Raw genomic sequence first — 24,293 nt, 5'->3', positions numbered from 1 at the left:
GTCGGAGCTGAAAAGACGTGCTGCTTTTTCGTCCGGGGGATTAGCTGGAGAGAGTTAGTTGTTTCTGCGTCTTGTGTTCAAAGGATTAGCACGGCCTGGTGCTGTTGCGCTGGCGTGCATTTGCGCCCCGAAAACACAGACATATAGCGCTGAAAAGGCCATAAAGTGAAGCTTTGCGGCGGCCGCGCCGCTGCAAAAACATAAGCGCGCGCCCTTTATTCGCTTCACTCTCGCTCTTTATGTGTTTTCAGCGGACAAAGGAAAGCAAATAATACGGACGTCTGTCATTCGGGGAAAGAGAGAGACGAGACCAAAATTTATTGGAACAAATCATGCGATCATACCCCTGCAATAATGAGAATTGGTACTTTAAAGGCCTGTGGGAATATCCAACTTCAATGATGGGCTATACTCACGCATATTTTTGTTTCAAAAGTATTCAAACAAACGCTTAGTTTGTGTGTTGACAATTTTAAATAAGAAGCGAGAATGAAAGAAAAAAGTATTTACAATTAATTTTATTAATTAATTTTACTTTTGAATTTGTAAATATTGAGAAATGAACCTGCTGATTTTAGAACTAAAAACTAACTTTACATCAAAATATACGTAACCGTAAATTTACAATATGAAAAATGCTGACTGTTAAGCGACATATTTGGGGATTGATTGAAAAATCATTAAATAATTTTGTATTAAATTGGTCTTTGCAGTAAAATTCCTTATTATCTCATCCATATTGGTTTGTATCAAAATACAATTAATGAAGACTCAAATCTTCAATTTAAAAAATTTCTTTGCATTTGCATGCAGACCCATAGACTCCGATATATTTCATAATGCAATGAACGTAAGTAAGAATATAATTTATATACTACTTTTTTTCAAAATTGACTCTTGGCGTCTTGGCTCTTTCCTTGATTTTACAGTAAAGGAAGAAATTTTGAATAAAAAATGTAGTGGAAGGAATGTGAAATTGAAAGAACACGAAAAGAAGGAAATGAGGAAGATCACAGAAGGAATGCAGCGCGCAGTGTTATATTTTTCACTTTATTTAGTATACGAGACGCGCTGGAGTAAAAATAGGAACGTCGAGCTGCACAAAGATAAATTTCCTCGCCGCTCTGCTCCGCGTGGCCAAAGTCAAAATAAAGAGATTTTACTGCTGCACAGGGGAGGAGAATTCGTCAATATATTACCAATTCACAGAAGAGAGGTGAGCTTTTTTATTTTTAAATTTACTCTGTGCCGAAATGCAGCAGTTTCTTTTACAACACGGGTTGTTGGAGGTTTGTGCATCGGGGGTGGTAAGGAAATTTATGGGCATATCCAGCCCAGCGTTTATTGGATTTGCAATGAAGCAAAGGAGGAAAATGCTGCTATACAGTGGGGTGTGCGTCGAATTTGAATTTCAAATTGGCGATTTGTGCACTTCCACAGAGGCAGTTTTGCACCACACTTAAAGTGCATAAATTTGGATTCCGTTCGTACTTATAACCAGAGAGTGGGAGAATTATTAACGTGTTTAGAGTGAAATATTAAAAAATTACGTAAAAAGAAAATAATTACTTTGGTAAACTGTTTCAAATCTTGAAAACAAGTTCAGCTCTGATAATTTGAGCTTTTTAATATTTTTAAGAAACTGAATATTTATAGCCATGGCACTCTATAAGAATTAATTGAAATTATGAACTTTATGAATTTTAAATTACAAAATATTTCATTAAAATAAAACTAATATTATATCAAAATACTGCAAAATCTTAAATAAATAGCTTTATTTTAATACTTATTATTTATTTTATTCTTCTACAATACTTTTGTACTTATTGAAGTCAAAGTTAATTAAATAACATGGCTTTTCGAAAGTTTTCAACGCAAAAGAGAAAACAATGCCTTAATACAGTTTTATTATTTATTTTTTCTTCTACAATACATTTTGTTCTTGTTGATGTCCTAAAGTTAGTTGAATAACCTGTCTTTTTTCAAAATATTTCATTGCAAAAGAGAAAACATAAATATGCCTTTGGAAAAACAGGATGGATAAGAATCCATGGACCATGAATAATCTTCAGTCTTTTCCCGCTTTTTTCAATAATCAATATTAACGTGTTATTTATAGAGCAGAGTGCATTGAAAGCTATTGTTATTTTTTTACGTCACTGCGTCTGTCTCAATCCTTCGACTTGACTTTCCTCTGTTTCTCATCGCGTTAGAAAGTGAACAGTCTGTCTTAAGTCTGCGGACGATGGCAAGTTTTTTCCCCTTTGGTGCGCTTGTAGTCGCACCCGTTATCGGAGAACCGAATTTTCCCATGCCGGAGAGAGAAAGGTTGCCGGCGTCTCTCTCACCATCTGAAAAGTGAGCCTCTCCGACGCTTTTTTCTTTTATTCCTTTGCAACGCAAAAGCGGTTCTCGTCGTCGTTTTTTATTTAAAACAATAGATTGATTTTCAATTCTCAGTGGCTCTTTGCACGGCTCACGGAGCTCGCCGATATATATTGCGCGTGTGTATTGAGTTTCGAGGCTGCACTCGATTCGAATACAGACCCACACTCATGTCCTCCGAACCAACCAAACACACCGGGACTGTGCACTTTGAGACACCTGGCACCCGGCAGCCGCTTTTCTAATCTAATAAACAAAACTTGATGGGATGCCGAGCCGGAGCGGTGTGTCATTTCAGGAAAAAATATATAACCGGCGGAGGCACCACGTGACAAGAAGTCGAGGTGCAGGCTTTGCTCGCAGGCACGTACCAATCCGCGCAATAAATCACGAGAATGCGATTGCCACCGAGAAAAAGAGGAATGTGAAAGGCGCACCGCGTAAAAAAAAACGAATTGTGAACACCACGAAAAATAAACACACCCTAAAACACTTTTGGATGCACCAGATAAACCTATAAGATGAACGGAACATAATTTAATTATATTGCATTTAGATTTCATATTGTGGTGCCCAATTTTATTTTAAATGTGTTTAAATTTAAAGATTTTATCAGATTTTTATCTAGGTTTGACAATCAAAATTGAACAATGTGGTATTTATTTTATTTATAATTACTATAATTATTCAGTTCTTTTTATCATTTATTTTACTTTTAAATAAAATTTGAAAGTTTATTTTATTATGTTATATAGTCGAGATTAAACAAGCACTTTTTTAATTCATGAGTTAGCTTTTAATTTGGTGTTTCATATGTTGAATTATGATAAATAATTTATAATAATAACTGACTGCAAAATTTAAAAAAAAAAAAATGGAAGATTAATCAATTAAAGAGTCCAGAGCCAATCCAATGTTATTGATTAGAATTCAAAAATAATTTTTTACAATTAATCAGATAATAATTTAGTTATTTATAATGAGAGGGATATTCACATACTACATTATTAACTTAAGAATTTGCTATTTTGCTAACTTAATATCACTTAATATGTGAATATTCCCATATTTAATATCATTCATGGGGGCTTTTTGGTCTCCGATGATTTTTTTTATATGTATATATTAATTTCTTGCCTGTGGTGGTGCCGTTTTATCCAGCAATACCTTTTTAGCAGATTAATAGTTTTCAACAATTGATTTTAAACTATGTGATGTGGCAATTATAGATACAAACAACAACAATAATAATAACAATAATAATTAACTAAAAAATATATAATTAATAATACGTTAAATTAATTTGTGTAATTGCAATGCCTTTTGATGATCTTTACTATATATGTTATGAGAAGCAATATAATGCAAATACCAGGCAAATTTAATAAAAATTGGTGTGAAAGATATATTCCTGGCCTACTAAAAAATAATAGTCTGAATAATCTGAATCCTTGCTTAACTTTTAAAACAAGGAATGGATTGCATAATTTAAACAGAACCGATTACTTTTTAATTAGATAAAAAAAATTTTCCCAATTTTCCTTATTAATCCCCACTGTCCAGATGCTAATATTTATGATGGAAATTTTCGCCCACCTCAGTATAATTTTTTTAAACTTTTCCCTGCCCGGTTCGGATTTTTCCGAGCGTGCAGCAGCCGGAGCGGCTCGTCAAAAGAAGTTTTACATCCTTTTTTCTGGTGCCGCGCCTCCTCTTCTCGCGCAAACTTTCTCTCTGAAAACTCTCTTGAAAAGTTTGTTCAAATTAAGCCCACATAAGAGCACACGCACAGTGGCACAACAAGTATACACTTACTTATTCTTCTCCTCGCCGCGAACGAAAAAAAAACACATTCTCTACTCAGCCGTGAAATTTATTTATTTTTCCCTGCACTTCTAAAAATAAACGAGGAGTTTTCCATTAAGTCAAATTCCATTTTAATTTTAACCGTGTTTGTTCTTGCCGTCGAGTTAATTCCGCTCTGCCGCTTTTGTGTGTAGCGACGAAAAATTCTGCACGAGAATTTTTGAAAAGAGAGCAACGAGAGCGACAAGCGAGCTAGTTACGGGCCGAAAATGAAAAGCGAATTTTTTATGCAAACGAGTTAAAAAGTTGCAGAGAGCAAAACACAGCGCGCAGGACAACTTTTTTTTCCACGGCGGCAGAAAAGTTTTGGACCAATTTATTAAAATATAAGCACGCCTTGACGTGCATGGCAACTCTCGGGCTTTTGGCCATTTTTTTCACGCTGGGGTGATTGCGCGCTTTGATTTCATTAGCAGCTTTGATCTCCAAAACTCAAGTACGAATCTGCGCCTACGGACTGGAAGCGAGTTTTACACCTGGCGGGACGAGGAAACTACATTATTTTTTTTAAAAATTGTCAATATTTTGATCAATAGTACATGCATCTTAAAAATCTGATTATAAAATTTACTAAACCTACTCAAAACTTTATATTTAATAATTTAGCATTTAGCCTTAAAAAAAATCTTGTAAATTCCACGTGGTACAAACACGTTCCTTTCGCGCCTTTACCTAAATGCTGGCGCGGGAAGAAAAGAAGAAGGAGCGGATGCGAACAAGAGATGCGAATAAAAGGCCACAGTCCAGAGTGCAGCTGTGCGGTGTGCGCTAAAAGTAAACAACACAGCGTGAAGATGCGGCCCGAGTTGTGCCGTCTTTGCGAGCGGCCGGCGGCCGAAGGCGGCTACCGAGGGGCCGAATTGGATTTGGAGGCGCTGGCCGAGTGGTGTTTGAACTATTTGGGCTCTACTTTGGCCGACGAGGTCAAGGACGAAGACCTGTTTTGCTTCTTCTGCGTTTGGGACGCGAGGTAATTAATTTCGTGAGAGAAATATAATTTCACGGGCTTTTCATTCACAATTCGCTTTTGTTTTTAGGTTTTTGCGAGAAACTTTGAATGGCCCTGAATCAGAACTTATTCCATGCTGGTGGCCGGATGAAAAAACCAAGGATACCAAAACATTCTCATATGATCTTTTTAAAGGTACTATTTATAAATTTTTTTTCCTTTTCAAAGTCTGATATTAATTATTTCTTTAATTTCATCAGCTGGAAATATTCAGCAGTGTTGGGTGACCTTGCAAAAACTGCCTTCTGATGAGTCTTCTCTTCAAAATTACGAAAGAGAGCCAAAAGAGTATGATTTAGACAAAACGAAATTCCAGTGCATTTATTGCATAAAATCTTTTGCATGCAAATTAAATTTGAAGATGCACATAAAAAGAATGCATGGCACCATCGCAATTCGTTGTAATTTTAATGTACGCTGTTGTAGTTTCTTTTTAACTGTGGTGGAAAGAGATCTTCACATCAAAGAGTTTCATCTCAAACCAAAAGTGCCAGTTTTTCAAAACTGCATTTACTGTCAAAGAAATGGTTTTACTAGAAAAGCAATATGGCAACATGTTAAAAACAAGCACGCTGATGTTGCCTTTATGTGTCCCTATTTGTGTGCAAAATATTTCAAATCAGAAAATGAGCTAAAAATTCATTCAGAGACTCAACACAAAGGCATTGAAGAGAGGAAAAAATTTAAATGCTCTATGTGTAGTTACCAAAGTCGGAGGAGGGATTTACTTATGTCTCATGAGGTCAAAGTTCACCAAAAGTTAGTTCCATTGTTATTTAAGTGCTTGCAGTGTCCTGCTACTTTTATTAGCAATTTAATCTTGAAAAGGCACATTTCTGATCTCCACCAATATCGGGACTGTCCTTCTTGTAAAATGAGAATTACATTTGGAAGTTTCAGCCAGCATTTTCAAATAGTACCTTGCAGATTCTGCAAAATTAAATTTAACTGTCGTGGGTTGCTGAGAGATCATAATTTGAAATGTGGGTTATCATTCAGTTGTGCATTTTGCTTGAAAGTATTTGAATATAAATCATCATTGCAGTACCACTTAATTCGTAACCACTTGCAGGTGAAAGACCTTAGATTTAAAGATCGTGGACACAAATGCAATATATGTTCCAATTATTTGTCATCATCTGAAACTTTGAAAAAGCACATTTTGCAGATGCATTATAGAAAACATGCAGTTCAGTGTTTCCATTGCGATAAAGTCTTTGCAAGAAAAGAGAATTTAATTTTTCATTTAGCCGAAGAACATGACCGCATTGAAACTAATTTCAAATGTCAGTTGTGTCCAAGAAAGTTTTTCAGGCCCTGGCGTTTGAAATGTCATCAACAAAAGGAGCACATTGGAAAAGCAAAATGCTTCATTTGCAATAAATATGTGAGGCCAAATTGCTTGCCTGAGCATTTAAAACTGATACATAACGAAAAACTATCAAAGTTTAACTGTACCCAGAGCAAAACAAAATGAAAAATAAAGTAGGCTCATATTATTATAAATATCGTTGACAAAAATCATTCTGTAGACAAGAGGCTCCTGACATCAACATATTTTGATTGCCAAAAACTTGGTCAGAAAGCCCTATCTTCCAAGACATACTAACTTTAATATAGCTTGTCTTTCTACAGTTTGCCTTGTTTTCAATTTTCAACATTTCTTCATGTACACGTACATCCAACATAGAGGATTGTCTTTTAACATTTTTTCCTCTTATTTGTAATGTACAAAAATTTATGAGTAAATTTTATATCTATATTGCAGCAGAATTACAAAATAAATTCTCATGTAGCTCAACAAGGAATACTTTAAAAATATGAATTCCTCCATAATTGTAAAATTTTAACAAAATGCGAAGTTCCATGTGAATATTTATGCTCTAAAATAAAAATAAATTTTCGTTTTTCTTCAATATTAAACTTCATTTATTTTTTCTACCATTTAACTGCAGCAGACAATTTCGGTTAATTATAGTTGTCTAGTTAAAGTTGAATAATCTAGGTCACCTGCTCATTTTGCCCAATACAAGTTCCATTTTTTTTTTTTTTTTTTATCATTGAATACATAATTGCTTTCCGCGCAGTGCCGTCGCACCTGCACGAGGGCCGAGCCCGATTATCAGCACCTTTGGGCTTTGGGCCCACGTATGGCCCCTCCCGCTGAGCCTTTGTTCTCAAAAGTACAAACAACCCCTGAATCAAAATAACTTGGTGCAAGACAAAACTACAAAGGATACCAAACCCATGTCATGGAACATGTTGAAAGAAACCCCTAAAAATACTACTGATCACGTGTCCTAGTATTGCCCTAATTATTTTAAATTTTAACTACCCACTTTAATTTATAAGGACTATTATAGTCTTGTAACTTTTAATCTTTTAAACGGGATGAGTTGTTGGTTTTTATTGAATGGAGTCGACGGTGGCATTCTGAGTGAGGTCAAGTTAATAATAGGAGGATGAACGAATGCGGAGCTGCTATTGCTATACTATTTAATCCTTTGCATTCATTTCCGGACCGAGTGGTGCGATGCTCCTCTCCAAAGCTCTTTTCAAAAGCAATTTGGCCTCTCGGAAGGGGCCAGCGCGAGTGTATGGATTCGAGAATGGTGACTTGGGTGGCCCCTTCGTCGCGCGAGAGGTATAAAAATCAGAATGGATAAAAGGAGAAGCTATAGCAGGTGACGCCAAGTGGAAATTTATCGCCGTGGCGTTTAATAAAAAGCTGCTTGCATGTAAACGGCGGCGGCGGCGGCAGCAGCAGGTTTTCCTATTGCTGTTGTCGCGAGGGAAACATGCAGAAGCAAGAAGAGAGAATGGAAATTGTCGTGGGAGAAGTAAATAGAAGCTGTAAAAGGAGAAATATTTTATTTGCTTACAGGCAAAATTGCCCTTCAAAGGGTAATTGCTAGACTGGCGAAAAGAGTTTCCTTTTTTTCCAGAAAAGGCGACTTTTTAGGTCTTGAATTTCATTAAAATTAGAGGCAGAAAAAGTTTGACAACAGAAACGTCGCACTAAAAAAATCTAATTTTTAAGGTTGGAATTTCTTTGAGAGTTTCCAAGTATAAAGAAGCAGACAATCTCATTGTTATTGGCAAAAAAACTGAAAGAATCAAATTAATACCTTTGCTTCAAGCTTTTAGTTTCTATTCTCTGCATTATTTTATTTTTATATTTAAAATATTTTAGCCTTGAATCTTTCAAATGTATTATTATTTTCAAAATACTTAACTATCTTAAAATTTTCAATGAATTTTTTTTTAAATGTGGGTAATTTAAAATGCCAAATAGTTCATGAAACATAATTTACCATCAAAATTAATCAAAATATCTCAAAGAAAGCTTTTTCTGATTAAAAATAATTACAATATCAATATATTTGATAATTAAATTGTAGTTGAAATAGCCCTCGGAATTTTTGTGGATATTCACTTCGGGCCATTTTCTCTAGCGAGACACAGAAAGGGCATTTCGGGTTTTGTTTCCGGCCGGACTGCGTTTGCCAAAAGCCTTGCCATTTGTTTAGATTATTGCTTCGTTGGACCCTTGCTGCTTTTGTTCTCGGCTGGACCGACGCCGCCACCGTGATCTATCTTTTCACTGCTCGCAGACTGACCGTCCGGCGGCCGTGCTCAGACTATAGCAGCTTGATAAGCTCACTATCTCCTATTTCTCTGTGTGTTGGCGACCGACAACGCGTGAGTGCCGAACCTCAAAAGCGAATTCGCGCATATAAACACAAATAACGAGAGCCGGTTTTGCCATTACAGCATCACACATACGCCAGTGATACAAGCGAGACAGGAACACTGCCAAGTGCAAAAGCGAATTCTGTGTTAAAATTTAGGGAGTGCCAAACACGGGTTGTGTTGATATTTGGAGGGCACGTAAAAGTCAATTTTCAACTACCAAAATATCCAAAATTGAATTGAAATGTGTTTCGATCAAAGATTGAATAATTCATCCTCATATGTATTTTTTCACTAAATTAATAAAAATAGAAACAAAAAATTCGAGCATACTAACGCTTTTGTTGAAGAGATGCTTCATAAAAAATAACCATAAGAATGAATTAAAGAGGCTCATTAGTTGTGAATTTTTAATTCGCTTTACTTTGAAATTTGTATTAATAAGTCCCTATTAATTGTATTGCGTCATTGAAATTAAGTAAATAATAAATCATTTTTAGGTAATATTCAAAATTTCATCTCAAATTCCGCTTACTAATTAATTCCGCTCAACATAAAAAAAATGTAAAGTTGAACATTTTCGTAAGAATTCGGCTAATTCATGAATATAATTAATCTGCTAATTTTTGAATAATTAGTTGTCGTCTTGATTTTTGTCCACGTTTAAATAAATATATTTTAAAAATATAAAAGTATTTGTTTCTTCAAACCGTTTTTTTCTGATTAAGATCATTTAATTATCAATCCAATTTAATTTCAAGAGTAAACTTCATAAATAAATAAGTAAATGGAACTTACAATTTCTGCATCTTAATGAGAATTTACAATTTGAAGTCTCGTCCTTACCTGAAACAAAATGGAATTAATTATTAAAAATAGTTTAATTGTTGTATATTTATTACACTAATTAACATATAAAAACCTCACTTTCGCAAATGTCGACCGTGTAATCTAAAAAAATCTTTGCCTTTAGTGCATTTATTTCAAAACAATTCGAATTTTTCTCTCCCTTTATATTATACCTTCCTATGATAAAAAGTTTTGAAAACTTGGAAAAAAAACATAAAATAAAAAAAAAGAAAAAACTGCACAATAATTATTATTTAGGATTTATGTAGAGCTAAGAGGAGTTTAATATCACCTGGCGAAAATGAATTTGTTCCTTGCCTCGACTCGGTTTTCACGCACCCTCACATCTCTCTCTATTTCGCTCCTCAGTCTGGCCTTTATTGGCGCGTTTGTTGTTCTCCACGCGGCCTGCCAGAACTCGAGAGAGAAGCCAGTCTTGCCAGTTATTTTCCCTTACGAGACGCGGAGGAATTCATCCCGCGCCTATACCGTATAATATAATACGGCTGCGTGTGTGTTTGTATGTGTGGGATATGCACACATTGAACGGCGGCACGTCACTTTGCTCGTTGGTTCGCCTGCTAGGTATACTGCGCCGCATAACGCGAGAGCGGCAGGCCTCTTTATTGTGTGACTGGTTGCACACCGCCTTCCATTCTGCGCCTTGTGCGTGCGTGTGTGTTTAATATTCATTACGGCCGCTCCACAAAGAGCAACGCGCGCACAGAGTGCGTGCGGCGTATATGCCGAGCTAGGTGTATTTATGTGCGGAATTGCCTTGTTTCTGTTTGTTTCTCGCTGCCGCAATCGAATTGAGAATTCGCAGCTTCCCTCTGTTTTCCGTCTCCATTCTCTGCAGCGCAAAAGCGCCGTTAGAACAAAAGCTTCAGGAGTTCTGAGAGAATCGTTTGTTCTCCGGACCGATTTGTTATTTTCGTTTCAAAGGCCCGTTCCTTTACAAAAGCGTGTATCGGTTCACAAATTTTAATCTAAATTAATGAGATTATTTTTTGATGCGAGATTTTTATATCCAAGCATTCTTGAAAATTTCCTTTTTTTTGCTCAATAATATAAATTAAATGAATTAACTTTTCCGATTTTTTTCAGGAGCACAATTTGAGAGAAAAAAAATGAATCAAAAAGTTTAAAAAAATGCATAAATTACAACGCATTAAGTAATCGTTGTCTGTAATTATTAAATTTTATAAATTGATTTATTTCCTATACAAAATAACTAATAAAATTTATTTATACATGGTAACTTGTAAATCTGCTGGGTTGTCATGAATAAGTTTAAAAATTATTATGAAATAACAATCTCATTAAGCATTTGCATATTTCATTCTGTAATTATTTGAATTCATTTAATTTGTTTTCTGTCGACGTTTACTCTTCTGTCTTAACACATAATGGCGAGAATAATCGAAAAGTTTTTGCAAAGAAATTAGAAGCGACTGCTGCCGCGCTTTGTTAAGAGTCGAGGGGTGTTTCTTTGTCTGAAAACTTTTCAATGGGCGAGCGCGCGCGCGGCTGAAATTTATTTGCACTCTCAAAACGAAAATAAATAAGCACCTATTCAACGCGCGGCTGTTGTTGTTGCCGCGCTTTGGAAAACTTTTCGGGCCCCGCCATGCAAATAGGCAACATAAATTTCCAACTCTTGGAAATTGTTGCCCAGAGAGTCTTGCAGCACAAAAGCGCTGGGGAGTTTCTTATTAAATTGTTTGCGCCGCACCGACAGAAGAATCCGAAATTATACTCGGAACGACGGCAGAGCGCCGAGCATGCTGATGGCTGAGCTAATTGTGCCAAATGAGACTAGAGTACTTTTGTGCTCTAACTTTGCTGTTTATTACATTTTCTTATCAAAATGTCTACTTTAAAATAAAAACATATAAAGCTTTTCAACAGTCAATTGCATACGCAGCTTTCCAAGCTATTTTAAAATATTAATATTTGAAATTAAAGTAAGCGATTGCATGTTCCATGCGTAAAAGAGTGTGGAGGATAGAAAATTTAATCATTTTTACTAAAACGGTTTCTAGTTAAGAAGAGTGAAATATAAATTTTTTAATCTTTCATTAGAAATTACTTTATTAATCTCATTTTCAAATCTATTGGATGCACAAATTAAGCGCTGGCTGCGATGACCTTGACGCCCTCCCAGACCTCAGCAACGGTGGGAGCGATCAGTGATGCAGGAGGATCGAATCCATTGGGACCACCGCCGGGAAGCTCAAACTGGAAGACGAGAGGAATGCCGACGGTGTCGTAAGCGTAGTCGCGGCTCGCTCCGTACGAGAAGTCTAAGCGATTGAGCCAATTTTATTAAAGCAAATGGGATGTATTGAGTGTAGAACTTACAAACAGTGCTGGCGAATGGTCCAACGGTGTATTGGAATCCGTTGACGGCCTGGATGGCGGAGTTGGCGGCCTGGGCAATGTCGTCCTGCAGACATTAAAAATTAGTTTTCATGGACCAAACATTTGAAGCGTATCTTACCAATTGTTGGGCGTTGGCCGGAAGGTCAGTGGTGTATCCGTATGGGTAGGTCAGGAACTAGATTTGAATAATGAGAAGAAATAATTGAATTGAAAAGTAAAGGACTCACGCCTCCGAAGCTGTGGAAGGTGATGAAGGCGGCGAGGTTGGGGGTGGCGGCGAGGAAGTCGGCGAGGGCCTTGCTCTCGGGCTCGGAGTAGGCAGCGGCGCCCGCGAAGGTGTCGGAGCAGGCGTCGGTGGTGCCCTCGGTGCCCCAGCTGATGTCAAAGTTCCTGTTGGGGTCGGTGCCGAGGCAGGTGGAGCCGGCGTTGGGGCTGCGGGTCTTCCTCCAGAAGCGGTCGTCGGTGAACGAGAACGAGTAGCCGTCAGGGTTGGCCACCAGCAGGAAGTACCAGTCGTTGGCGTCGAGCAGGGCCTGGTTGGCCGCCAGGTTCTCGGTCAGCTCGTTCAGGGCGTTGAGCGCGGCCGGCACTCCGAGCCACTCGCGTCCGTGGATGCCAGACTCGACGAAGATGCCCTTCTTGCCGGCGCCGTTGGACAGCTTGACCACCCACAGGGTGCGGCCCTCGGTCGACGAGCCGATGTTCTCCACGGTCACGAGAGACGGGAAAGCGGCGGCCACCTCGTTCACGTAAGCTTCGACCTACGAAAAATGTGTTATTTTGATACCAATGCTAACGTTGAATCTTGAGGCAAACCTCTTCGAAGGTGAGGAACCTGTCCAGGGCGGGGGCGCGACCTTCCTTCTTCTCGGCAACACGCAGCTGCTGCAGCTCGCTCCTTTCGCTCTCAACAATACTGTGTATTTTGAAAAATTATAATTAATTTTAAGGGTTTGAAAGTGATTGAAATTAAATTACACTCCAACGTCTTCAACGATGACCTTGGGGCTCAGGCGCATCCTGTTGAGGGTGGTGCTGGCGAGGGCAAAGTTTTCGGGCGAGACCATGATGGAAGCGGCGCGTCCAGGTGCGGGGTTGATGGTGAAGTAAAACTCGGGCCTGTTCATCAAGGGCGCCAGGCGAGCAGTCTCCTCATGGCTGAGAACTTTGGTCTGCAGCACTTGGTATCTAATTTTTTAAATTTTTTATTGTACAAGAAATAAAACATTTTTATCACAATATTTAAGAAATTATTAACAAATTTAATTTTTCGGCACTTGATATCTGATTTTTTTATTTTAAATATTGTGAGGTCTAAAACCATTTCAATAATTTAAATAAAAATCAAATTTTTGAAATATTTCTCACAAAGAAATTACTGAATATTTTGTAATTGTTGAATGCATATGAAATAAATTATGCATTTGTGCATAATAAATGCCTGGGTATAAAGAAATTTTGCTAGTAGAAAGTAAGAAATTCAAATTTTACCCAGAGTAGGATTTGTAGGCGAGGGCAGAGCCCGCGAGGGCAAGCAGAAGGCACAGTGCGGCTTTCATGGTGATGGAACTGACGAATTGTCACGGTCGTGCCTCCAGTTTATATAGCTTGGGATTTGTTTGATAAGACGCGCGAAACGAGTGATTTTTATCTGACGCACCACGCACCGAGGGTCTGCTGCTCACCTGAGGCCGACTTTTGCCCTCCACGCGCAGAGCTGTGTGGTCATTTTAAGAGGCTCGAATTTTTTATACTTGAATTTTGAGTTGTACATGATAAAATATTGTAATCAGAAAGCAAACTTATAATTCGTGACTTTAAATGGTGCAGATGAGGGCAAGTGATAAAGGCTTGAATATCACTGGTCGCTGAGAATGCGTTCCGCGTGGTCGTGCCAAGAGAAAAGCGTGATTTGAGCGTGTCTTTGTCTGATAATAAATTTAAATTAAGTATGCCAGGCCCCCCAAGGAAACAGATCTATGCATGCTTGGGTAGCTTTTAATTATTAGTATTTGCCTAACCGTCCAACTATTGGTATGAATCTTTACCATACAACACAACAGATTCAAGGTGCTACAAATTTACCCTTCATAGCATAAGTAATTTATTGATTAAATTTCATACCACATTTCAAAATTTTAAATATTTACTGCTACTGCAATGCTGCAATTTTATTATATAATGCATATTTTTTAAATCCACCTTAATTAAGTGATAAATTCCTCATCATTGTGCGTACGCAAAATTATTTTGTTTTTGAACAGAAAAAATGTATATTACGATTTCTAAAATATATATAATTTTGGAATTAAATGTATGAAAAATTATTTCAATTTTTGATAAACTATTATTATTTATTTATAATGCAAATAATTATAAAAATTCTAGTTTAACAAGAAACTTATGTGGTTAGATATATTATTCATAAAATTTGGTAGATTGGGAAAAAAAATTTAAGCACCTCAAATTGCGCAATGAACATTTGATTGTGAAATTGCACTTAATTTTTAATTAAAAACCGTGCATGCATATCAGGCAAATCACTTATCAATCCATAATTTACTCGATGCATCGTCTGGCAGTAGAATTTGTATCAATATTCACACCACATTGATTACTTTTTGGTTACAAAGTCACGCGCTGAATTATAGCGAAAATGTAGATAAACAATAAAAAATCAAGCGAGGGGACCGTCGCCACTTGTAATTATTGATAAGCGCCCACAGACAGGTCTGCTCAGCGCGTGGAGGGCAAAAGTCGGCCTCAGGTGAGCAGCAGACCCTCGGTGCGTGGTGCGTCAGATAAAAATCACTCGTTTCGCGCGTCTTATCAAACAAATCCCGAGCTATATAAACTGGAGGCACGACCGTGACAATTTGTCAGTTCCACCATGAAAGCCGCCCTGTGCCTTCTGCTTGCCCTCGCGGGCTCTGCCCTCGCCTACAAATCCTACTCTGGGTATAAAATTTGAATTTCTTACTTTCTACTAGCAAAATTTCTTTACTCCGAGGCATTTGTTATGCACAAACATAATGTATTTCATATGCATTCAATAATTACAAAAAATTCAGTAATTTCGTTGTGAGAAATATTTCAAAATTTGTTATCAATTTAAATTAATGAAAAGTTTTTAGACTTCAAAATATTTAAAATAAAAAAAATCAGATACCAAGTGCTGCAAAATTATAAAATTTTCTAAAATTTCTCAAATATTGAGATAAAAATGTTTTTTTTTTTATTTTAAAAAATTTAAAAAATCAGATACCAAGTGCTGCAGACCAAAGTCCTCAGCCATGAGGAGACTGCTCGCCTGGCGCCCTTGATGAGCAGGCCCGAGTTTTACTTCACCGTCAACCCCGCACCTGGACGCGCCGCTTCCATCATGGTCTCGCCCGAAAACTTTGCCCTCGCCAGCACCACCCTCAACAGGATGCGCCTGAGCCCCAAGGTCATCGTTGAAGACGTTGGAGTGTAATTTATTTTTAATCACTTTCAAACCCCGAAAATTAATTGTAATTATTCAAAATGCACAGTATTGTTGAGAGCGAAAGGAGCGAGCTGCAGCAGCTGCGTGTTGCCGAGAAGAAGGAAGGTCGCGCCCCCGCCCTGGACAGGTTCCTCACCTTCGAAGAGGTTTGCCTCAAGATTCAACGTTAGCATTGGTATCAAAATAACACATTTTTCGTAGGTCGAAGCTTACGTGAACGAGGTGGCCGCCGCTTTCCCGTCTCTCGTGACCGTGGAGAACATCGGCTCGTCGACCGAGGGCCGCACCCTGTGGGTGGTCAAGCTGTCCAACGGCGCCGGCAAGAAGGGCATCTTCGTCGAGTCTGGCATCCACGGACGCGAGTGGCTCGGAGTGCCGGCCGCGCTCAACGCCCTGAACGAGCTGACCGAGAACCTGGCGGCCAACCAGGCCCTGCTCGACGCCAACGACTGGTACTTCCTGCTGGTGGCCAACCCTGACGGCTACTCGTTCTCGTTCACCGACGACCGCTTCTGGAGGAAGACCCGCAGCCCCAACGCCGGCTCCACCTGCCTCGGCACCGACCCCAACAGGAACTTTGACATCAGCTGGGGCACCGAGGGCACCACCGACGCCTGCTCCGACACCTTCGCGGGCGCCGCTGCCTACTCCGAGCCCGAGAGCAAGGCCCTCGCCGACTTCCTCGCCGCCACCCCCAACCTCGCCGCCTTCATCACCTTCCACAGCTTCGGAGGCGTGAGTCCTTTACTTTTCAATTCAATTATTTCTTCTCATTATTCAAATCTAGTTCCTGACCTACCCATACGGATACACCACTGACCTTCCGGCCAACGCCCAACAATTGGTAAGATACGCTTCAAATGTTTGGTCCATGAAAACTAATTTTTAATGTCTGCAGGACGACATTGCCCAGGCCGCCAACTCCGCCATCCAGGCCGTCAACGGATTCCAATACACCGTTGGACCATTCGCCAGCACTGTTTGTAAGTTCTACACTCAATACATCCCATTTGCTTTAATAAAATTGGCTCAATCGCTTAGACTTCTCGTACGGAGCGAGCCGCGACTACGCTTACGACACCGTCGGCATTCCTCTCGTCTTCCAGTTTGAGCTTCCCGGCGGTGGTCCCAATGGATTCGATCCTCCTGCATCACTCATCGCTCCCACCGTTGCTGAGGTCTGGGAGGGCGTCAAGGTCATCGCAGCCAGCGCTTAATTTGTGCATCCAATAGATTTGAAAATGAGATTAATAAACTTTTAAAAGTCATCTAACATCAATTTCTTGTCTTTATTTGTTTCTCCGTCAAACTAATTGATAGTGCCTATTCAAATGAAAAAATGTTTTAAAATTACAATAAATTTGTGCAAGTTTCTGTTTAATCTGTTACATCAATTAGATTAGTTTAGATTACATCAATATTTATTGCATCAGACATAAATCGTACATCTCCAATTTGTCTTTACAACAAGTCAATAAAAATGGCAATAAAAATCACATCACAAATATTTCTAAATAATATTCAGTCTTTGAAAATGACTCAACGATTAATTTTCTATAGTGAGTATTATTTTATATAATTATTTAGAAGAATTTCAAGATTTTTTTAATGAAATAGAGTATAATCATGTGTCTTTGGTGGCAACTTTTTATCAACATTTAGCACAATCAAGATGAAAATATTTTTCTTTCCATTTCAACTCCAAATTTTTTTACTCGCTTTATATTGATCTCGTATTGCCCTTTTAGAAGAGCGCTGTGACAATTTGTGAATATTTACCTTTGTGGACATTTTTGGAACAAGGAAAGAATGGATGTTAAAGGTGAGTGCGCTCTGTTTGGGCAAAGATTTATTTCGGGCCGAATCAATAAACAAGGCGGTCGCCGCCGGATGCACTCTGCTCTCCCTCTTGGGGTCAAGCGCCTTGTTTACGTCTCAAATTCTTTTGTGGACCCACGGCATTCCGGGACGAGTGCAGCAGAAAAGCAGCGTGATAAATAATGCAAATTCAATTTCATCCGTGCCGCGTAAATTGTCAACCTGGCACCATATTTTTTCGGCCGGGCGTTTACGCAATGGAAACGCACACCAGCACACACATGCATAATACAATGATTGGCCACTCTGACTTTAATTAAAGGAGAGCAATTTGATTTTTTTCTAGCTGTGTAAAGCGGAAAAGCAATTTCGTTTGAAATAAAGCTCGTCACTTAAAATCTAATTTATGTGCGGCCAAATTCAATTACGGATGGAAATTGGTGGAAATTCGCAACACACAGCTGGGCGAAGAAAAAGAACTCGGGAATTCGAAGCACGCAGAGTGAGTGCGACCCTTTCGCAAAACGTGGGTGTATTTTGCACGCTGGCCAAATTTGTGGCTCGTGAATGCTTTTAATTGAAAAAAAGAAAAAAAAATATATATCTAACTTATGGTTAATGATAAAAATAAAAGTTTATTTAAGGTTAGATTTTATTCTTGAGACCGTTTTAAGACTATTATTAAATTATAAAAACAGTTCAATATTGGAAATTTTTTACATTCCAATTTAATTAATTCACGGTGAATTAAATATAAAGTCAGCTTTTCCTCAATAATACAACTCACAAAACCCATCGAGGAAAAGCTGACTTTAAATTCAAATCACCAAGAAATAGTTTAATATCCTCTATTTTGCGATTTTTTTAATCAAAAACGTCCCTCCTTATTTATTTATTTTTTTAATTTAAACATACAGATTTCAATAAAAAGTTTAACAAAAAATACACCCCCTTATTTGAGATTATGTTGTCAAAAATCACTAGAAAAAATTTTGTAGCCGGGTTTTGAGATGTGTTTGCAAAATTTGCCAATTCAAGATTGAATAGAAACTTACAGGTGCCAGTTAGTGCAAATTGATTCAAATTACAAGCTTTTTTGTAATTTTATACATGCACATAGTTAACTTGTTTTCTTCCATTACAAAAAAAAAATTACATTGATATTCACCTAAATTCGAAAAAAATTGTACAAAAAATGGAAAGGGAGAATGACGTATGTGTACTAACTTTTTAGGATATAATTGCGAGGAGAAAGGCAAATTCGACGAGAGAAATGACACGTGGGAAGCATCTTTTCCGTGGAAAAGAATTCAAGGCGGCTTCAAACTTGGGCAAACTATGCTGAGGTGCTGTAGCAACCCTTTTGCTTTTCTGCCTGGGCAAAGAAAGGACGGGCAGAGAGGCAGGCGCAGGCAGGTATTCTGTTACACAAAATAAAAGAAGCGCGGTGGCGGAAAGGTGAGCACACGCGTGTTTGTGCGCCGAATATCAAGTAGATCACAAGGCGAGCCGAGGAGCATTTTTATTAACCTGCATAATACGAGCGAGAGAGAAAAGCCAACCGATGGGAAAATTCTTCCAGCGGATACGCGTCGAATTCTTATCATGCTGTCTTTTTTTCTTTCTCCGAATGTATGCGGAATGAGAGCAAAGGAAAGAGACGTAAAATATATGTATGTGTCACGCCGAGCCGGAAAATCAACAGGAAAATTCAAAAGCCACTGCCGGCGATTTGCGTCATTGGTGGCAAAAAATGATCACCAACGGACAATAAAACAAACATAGCCTAGCTCCGCTGGGTAGAAAAAAATTACATCGCAACGAGTTGTGGACGACTCAATCAATAATGTAGGAAAAGCGGCTTTTGTCTCCGTTTGAAAATAGTTAGCGCTTTTAAAACTAGGATGTTATTTTATAGAAAAAATCTCCATTGAGAAGCACGTTAACAAAATATAATTACTTTTCTAGAAGGTTATGATATTTCAAAGTTTATGAAAAAATATTTAAGGAGAATAATATATGAACATTCAATATTCCGCACAGTTATATCCTTTTGTTGGCAGTTTCAAATCAATCATTTAAATATTAAACATTTCAACTTTTTTTATCGAATATAATAAAATTGTTTTAAGAATGTCCTTAATAATTAATTTTAATTTTGTTGTAAGATTCAAATGAATGAATGATATGTGTGGGCAGAGATTTTTTCTGATATTTGATAATAACCAAATTCAGGCTTTCTGCTAACTGTATAACAGGAAAAAATAAATTCGTGTGCACAGAATTTAACCAGAAAGAGCCGGATATATTTTAGATGGTTTTACAATTCTCGGAACGGAAATACGATCAAAAGCAATTGGGGATGCTCTGTGTCTGATTGGCATGTGTAACTTCTTTGGGCTCTGACATTTTTTCAATATTTATTTCCCTCTTTTTATTATATATTGAAATATTGATCATTGGCTTTCAGGAATCAAAGAATTACCAATGTTCAAGGAAACTGTTAACTACTTTTCTGTTATTAATTTTCAATTGTTTTGCTATTATAAGAATTTTAAAAAATATACAGACTCCCTCCATTCAAATAATGAGTTTCAAAATAAGTGAACAAATTCGAATCTTATTTTCAAATTACCATCACTAATTATTTGACGTTAAAAATAAATTTCATAGGAGAAATTTTGAAATTCTATTTTTCAGGATTACGACGAACTAAAAAATAGCTTATAAAATTTTGATATAGGAATAAAAAAAGTATGCATTTTCACAATAGAAAAAATGAATTAACTGCATAAAAGAAGATCTTGCTAAAAAGTAATTTGATCTGAACCAAATTGAAATTGGATTCTTCAAATAAATTATCTTATCAACCGCGTTTTATCTCGCGTTGCACAAACAATATTCGCATTTTACGTCTCACCTTGACGCCCAGCCCGCTTATCTGCCGATCAAATCAACCCCGACCAGATGTTCGAAATTAAACCCGGCGGTGCTGGACAGCTACATCAATATTTGCACTCGGCGCTCTCTCTCTTGCAAACGAATTGGACTCCGGCAGCAGAACTAAACACTGCCAGAGTGCACAAGTATAGAGGAATGCAATTAGCGCAATTAATCCTTCTCTTATGTGCCGACACGCGCGCTCTCGCGTAGATCACAGGCCGTAATTGAGAGCAAGTGCCGCCCGCGTCCACAGTGTATATTGATAAATTTTCTGTGAACCGACACACACACAACGTTCGGTTTAATTCAGTTGCGCTCTCTGCACAAAGACCAATACGAACGTAACCCTCTCATATCAAACCGAATTCATAATGTGGGTCGCTCGACCACAAAACGCGCCCTCAAACGCCGGTCGAACGAGAATGAACCCCGGTTTCTATTGTACAAAACGTGCATACTCGGAATCTGCTATTAAAAAGGCATATTAAATGGAAACTTGTTGTTTTGTCGACGCTGGCAAAGTGACTTTTCAGTAACGTTGATTTGGCTTATTGGTCCCACTTAACATTACGAATATTTAATGTTGGATGCCACGATAAGCATTTTAAGCAAATTAATTACTTAAAAATAATTTTCAGGTACATTTCAGTCTACAATATACATAGGAGAATTAAATTTTAAATTAACTTCTGACTTAATTATGAATTTGACTTGAACATTGATATTCCTGTAAGATAAACAAGTTTTTAAATTTCTTATCTTCAAAAAAATTAAACAGAAAAATGAATGAATTATTGATTATTTTTGGCATTTTACTTATGTAGAATAGACAAACAATAAATGATATTATTATCTCCAAAGCTAAGAAAGCTCAGAATTTATTTCTAAGCTAAGTAAGTTTATTTTCTGTCGAAGATTATAATTATATTTGACTGTCTAATTTTTTTTTAAATTAGAAAAAAATATTTAAAATTAAAATTTTTCTTCCTGAAAAGCCTGATTGAATTACTCAATAATATTGCTAGAATTTCAAAAATCCAATTCTCAGATTTTCTATATAAACATAAACATTAACAATGGATCTATGTCTGCTTGCAAAATTCATTATTACATTCTGCCATGCTCATTTCGCGCTTTTCGACTTCAAATAAGGCTATCGAGGTTGATTCCTGATAGCTTTGAAGGCGCCACGGAACATCGGACCAGCTGCTTGATTGCCATTCCAACCAAAAGTCACGCCAGACTGCATGTCGCCGAAACATGTGCGCCGAGTTTTGCCGATTTTGCGACCGCCCAGGGGCTGAAGGTGGCTACCGTGCGTCGGAACTGGACGTGGAAAAGCTGGAAAAGTGGTTTTCGGTTAATTTGGACATCAAATTTGCTGACAAGATCCAGGACGACGACTTTTTCTGTTACTTCTGCGTTTGGGACGCCAGGTATAAAATTTTTCACTGCCGTAATTTGTATGTTATATTTGATTAATTTTTTCTTTTGCAACTTAAAATTTCAAATTGACTCTTAAATAACCGGAATTATTTAAAAATTTTAACACCAATATTTTTTTTTAAGGTTCGTCCATGAAAATAAGGTAAATGGAGCCGCAGTTGCTACGTCGGATGACCTCTGCTGGTGGCCAGATTTGGTGCCGGATAATGCTAGAACCCTGTTTAATAGCTACAAGGGTTAGTATTTTATTAATTTATGCAATTTATATATGTAGTTTTTTATTTCAATAGCGATTTTAAATCAATTTTATTTCCAGCTGGAGAGGTCCTGCCCTGTTCGGTGTCTTTGGATGCGGAAGAAATTAATCTTTGGCTATCAGGTGGAAAGAAAAAGAATGGCCCTGACCAGAAGCAAGCGCAAAATTCGAGTTTTGAGTGCGTCTATTGCAACAAAAGCTTTAATCAGAAAGGCTACGTGGCTCAGCACGTTTTCAAAATTCACCCAGATATAGCTTTAAGGTGTGATTACAAAAAGAGTTGCACTAGTTTCTTCAAAAGTTTGAAGGAAAAAGATGATCACATAAGAAAATTTCACTTGACCCCAAAGGTTGAACCTTTTCTTGTTTGCATTTACTGTGAGAAGCGCAACTTAACCCCTATAAAATTCGCTCTTCACATGAGAAAAGTGCATTCTGACATTTCTATTAGATGTAAAAATAGAAGATGTGTTAGTTATTTCAAAACTCAAGCTGACTTTGACAAACATTGGGCCAAAGAACACAAAAACTTGCAAGAGATAAAAAAATTCAAGTGCTCAATGTGCAAATATGAATCTAGTAATAATGCCCATCTGGCTCATCATGAGGCTACAAAGCACCTGAAGACGGAGGAGTCTTTCCAGTGCCCACAATGTTTCATTTTTCTAGTGAGCAAAGTAGCCTTAAAAGAGCATCTTGATCTGAAACACAGGTTTAGAGTTTGCCCTGCGTGCCAAATACTCGTTCCGATGAAATCATTTGACTGTCATTTCACCTTAGTTTGGTGTTGGAAGTGCAAAACTGAGAGTTTTTGTCGTGGTTTGAACAGACAGCACTTGAGGACGTGCAAAGGACAGCCACTCACATGTGATTTTTGTGGTCAAATTTTCACAATGAAGACGGCTTTGCAATGCCACATTAGCAAAATGCATTTGAGCGTCAACTACAGCAATTTCCTGCTATCTCAATATTTTCCTCTAAAGAATGAAACAGCTTGAAATTATAGAAGTGATATGTGAAAATTATTATGACTGTAGTTCTAAAAAACTGTCGACTTGAGGAAACAGAGGGTTTTCATCTAAAAGTGAAATTATACTTAATAAAATTGTTTCTAAAATCATTTTAGAACTTAAATAAATAAATCAAAATCGCATGAATTAAAAAAAAGAAGCATTTCATTTCAAAATTCTCAGTATGAGATTTGGAATCAAATTAATTAATATTAATTATTAATTAAATATTAATGTATGTAAGATGTATATGGGTGTTATTAGTGGCTAAAGATATATAAATAAAGTAAACAATAAAAATAAAATCATCGCTTTCAAAATATTGAATTTTAAAATGAAACAGCGAAGCAGTAGGGAAAAATTCTCTAGACCTCTTTGTTTCTAGCAAAAACAAAATCAATTTATTTTTAGCTTTAGTGTCCAAAACCACAAAAATTCAAAGGGGCCTGCTCCGGCGCCGCGTGCAGATTTAAAAACCTGCAGCCCAAAAATATGAAAACCTCAGCAGCCTATTAGATTTTTTGAGGCGGAAAAGAAAAAAAACGCACCACACGCGCGCACGCACGGTTACTTGGACAAACAAGCGCTTTGATCTCTTTCGGAATTAATATTGAGCAGAGGCCGCGCCGAACCGCAGCGCTCTCTGCTTTGCTTCACATATGCAAGGGTGTATAAAAAGGCTGCATACGCAATAAACTGCCGCCGCGACTACACATGGCTGGTGTACACGCTCGGCGCGCACATTCACCAAAAGCAAACATCGCGAATTTCCACCGAGGCTGCTTTTGGATTCAATCGTCTGCGCGTTTCTCGAGGCAAATGAACGCAAATAACGAGAAAGCAGAAAAAAAATGACGTAAGGCCTGCAGCGACCTGCTTTTTCCCTCTTGTCAAAGTAAATGCACGCGGAATTAAAATAGTCGGGAGAGCAGCAACTTTATTGGAAACTAATGCGACGGCCTTGCGGAAAAGGGGATTACGTGCATTATATGTGCGCACGTTATAGGGAAGAGAAATCACCGAGAGACTCTTCTATTATATATAAATGCAATTCGATGGAATATTATACAAATGGACCTGGGATTTGCTTGCGTTTAGTTGAGGATGAAATTTTCATCTGGAAAATGAAATGCAAAAAGTTGG

The 24,293-nt window shown here is 37.7% G+C and overlaps 5 protein-coding genes across 5 annotated transcripts in view; 3 read left to right on the top strand and 2 right to left on the bottom strand.

Annotated features, from left to right (window-relative positions):
* The window catches only part of LOC132200328 (leucine-rich repeat-containing protein 24), a 188,953-nt gene that overhangs the window by 84,327 nt on the left and 80,333 nt on the right, over positions 1-24,293 (bottom strand). The window lies entirely within an intron of this gene.
* Positions 5,024-7,175, top strand: LOC132200240 (GDNF-inducible zinc finger protein 1-like). Its single transcript, XM_059625565.1, has 3 exons — positions 5,024-5,224; positions 5,292-5,398; positions 5,464-7,175. The coding sequence occupies exons 1-3, from the start codon at positions 5,049-5,051 to the stop codon at positions 6,738-6,740; spliced, it is 1,560 nt and encodes a 519-aa protein (XP_059481548.1). The 5' UTR covers positions 5,024-5,048; the 3' UTR covers positions 6,741-7,175.
* Positions 11,867-13,793, bottom strand: LOC132200635 (carboxypeptidase B-like). The gene is made up of 7 exons (XM_059626254.1): positions 13,682-13,793; positions 13,169-13,378; positions 13,007-13,106; positions 12,418-12,951; positions 12,309-12,365; positions 12,170-12,254; positions 11,867-12,111 (listed from the first exon to the last, which is right to left on the bottom strand). Exons 1-7 carry the CDS (start codon positions 13,747-13,749, stop codon positions 11,936-11,938), a joined length of 1,230 nt encoding a protein of 409 aa, XP_059482237.1. The 5' UTR covers positions 13,750-13,793; the 3' UTR covers positions 11,867-11,935.
* LOC132200554 (carboxypeptidase B-like) lies at positions 15,081-16,961 on the top strand. The gene is made up of 7 exons (XM_059626093.1): positions 15,081-15,148; positions 15,452-15,661; positions 15,724-15,823; positions 15,879-16,412; positions 16,465-16,521; positions 16,576-16,660; positions 16,719-16,961. The coding sequence occupies exons 1-7, from the start codon at positions 15,081-15,083 to the stop codon at positions 16,892-16,894; spliced, it is 1,230 nt and encodes a 409-aa protein (XP_059482076.1). The 3' UTR covers positions 16,895-16,961.
* Positions 21,665-23,398, top strand: LOC132200207 (zinc finger protein 64-like). Its single transcript, XM_059625483.1, has 3 exons — positions 21,665-21,874; positions 22,008-22,120; positions 22,201-23,398. Exons 1-3 carry the CDS (start codon positions 21,699-21,701, stop codon positions 23,136-23,138), a joined length of 1,227 nt encoding a protein of 408 aa, XP_059481466.1. The 5' UTR covers positions 21,665-21,698; the 3' UTR covers positions 23,139-23,398.

The sequence above is a fragment of the Neocloeon triangulifer genome, unplaced genomic scaffold (genome assembly GCF_031216515.1).
Source record: "Neocloeon triangulifer isolate White Clay Creek 2 clone unplaced genomic scaffold, ASM3121651v1 ptg000014l, whole genome shotgun sequence".
NCBI classification, from domain to species: domain Eukaryota; kingdom Metazoa; phylum Arthropoda; class Insecta; order Ephemeroptera; family Baetidae; genus Neocloeon; species Neocloeon triangulifer.
The sequence above is the reverse complement of the archived record's forward strand: the minus strand, read 5'-3'. Positions and strand labels throughout refer to the sequence as shown.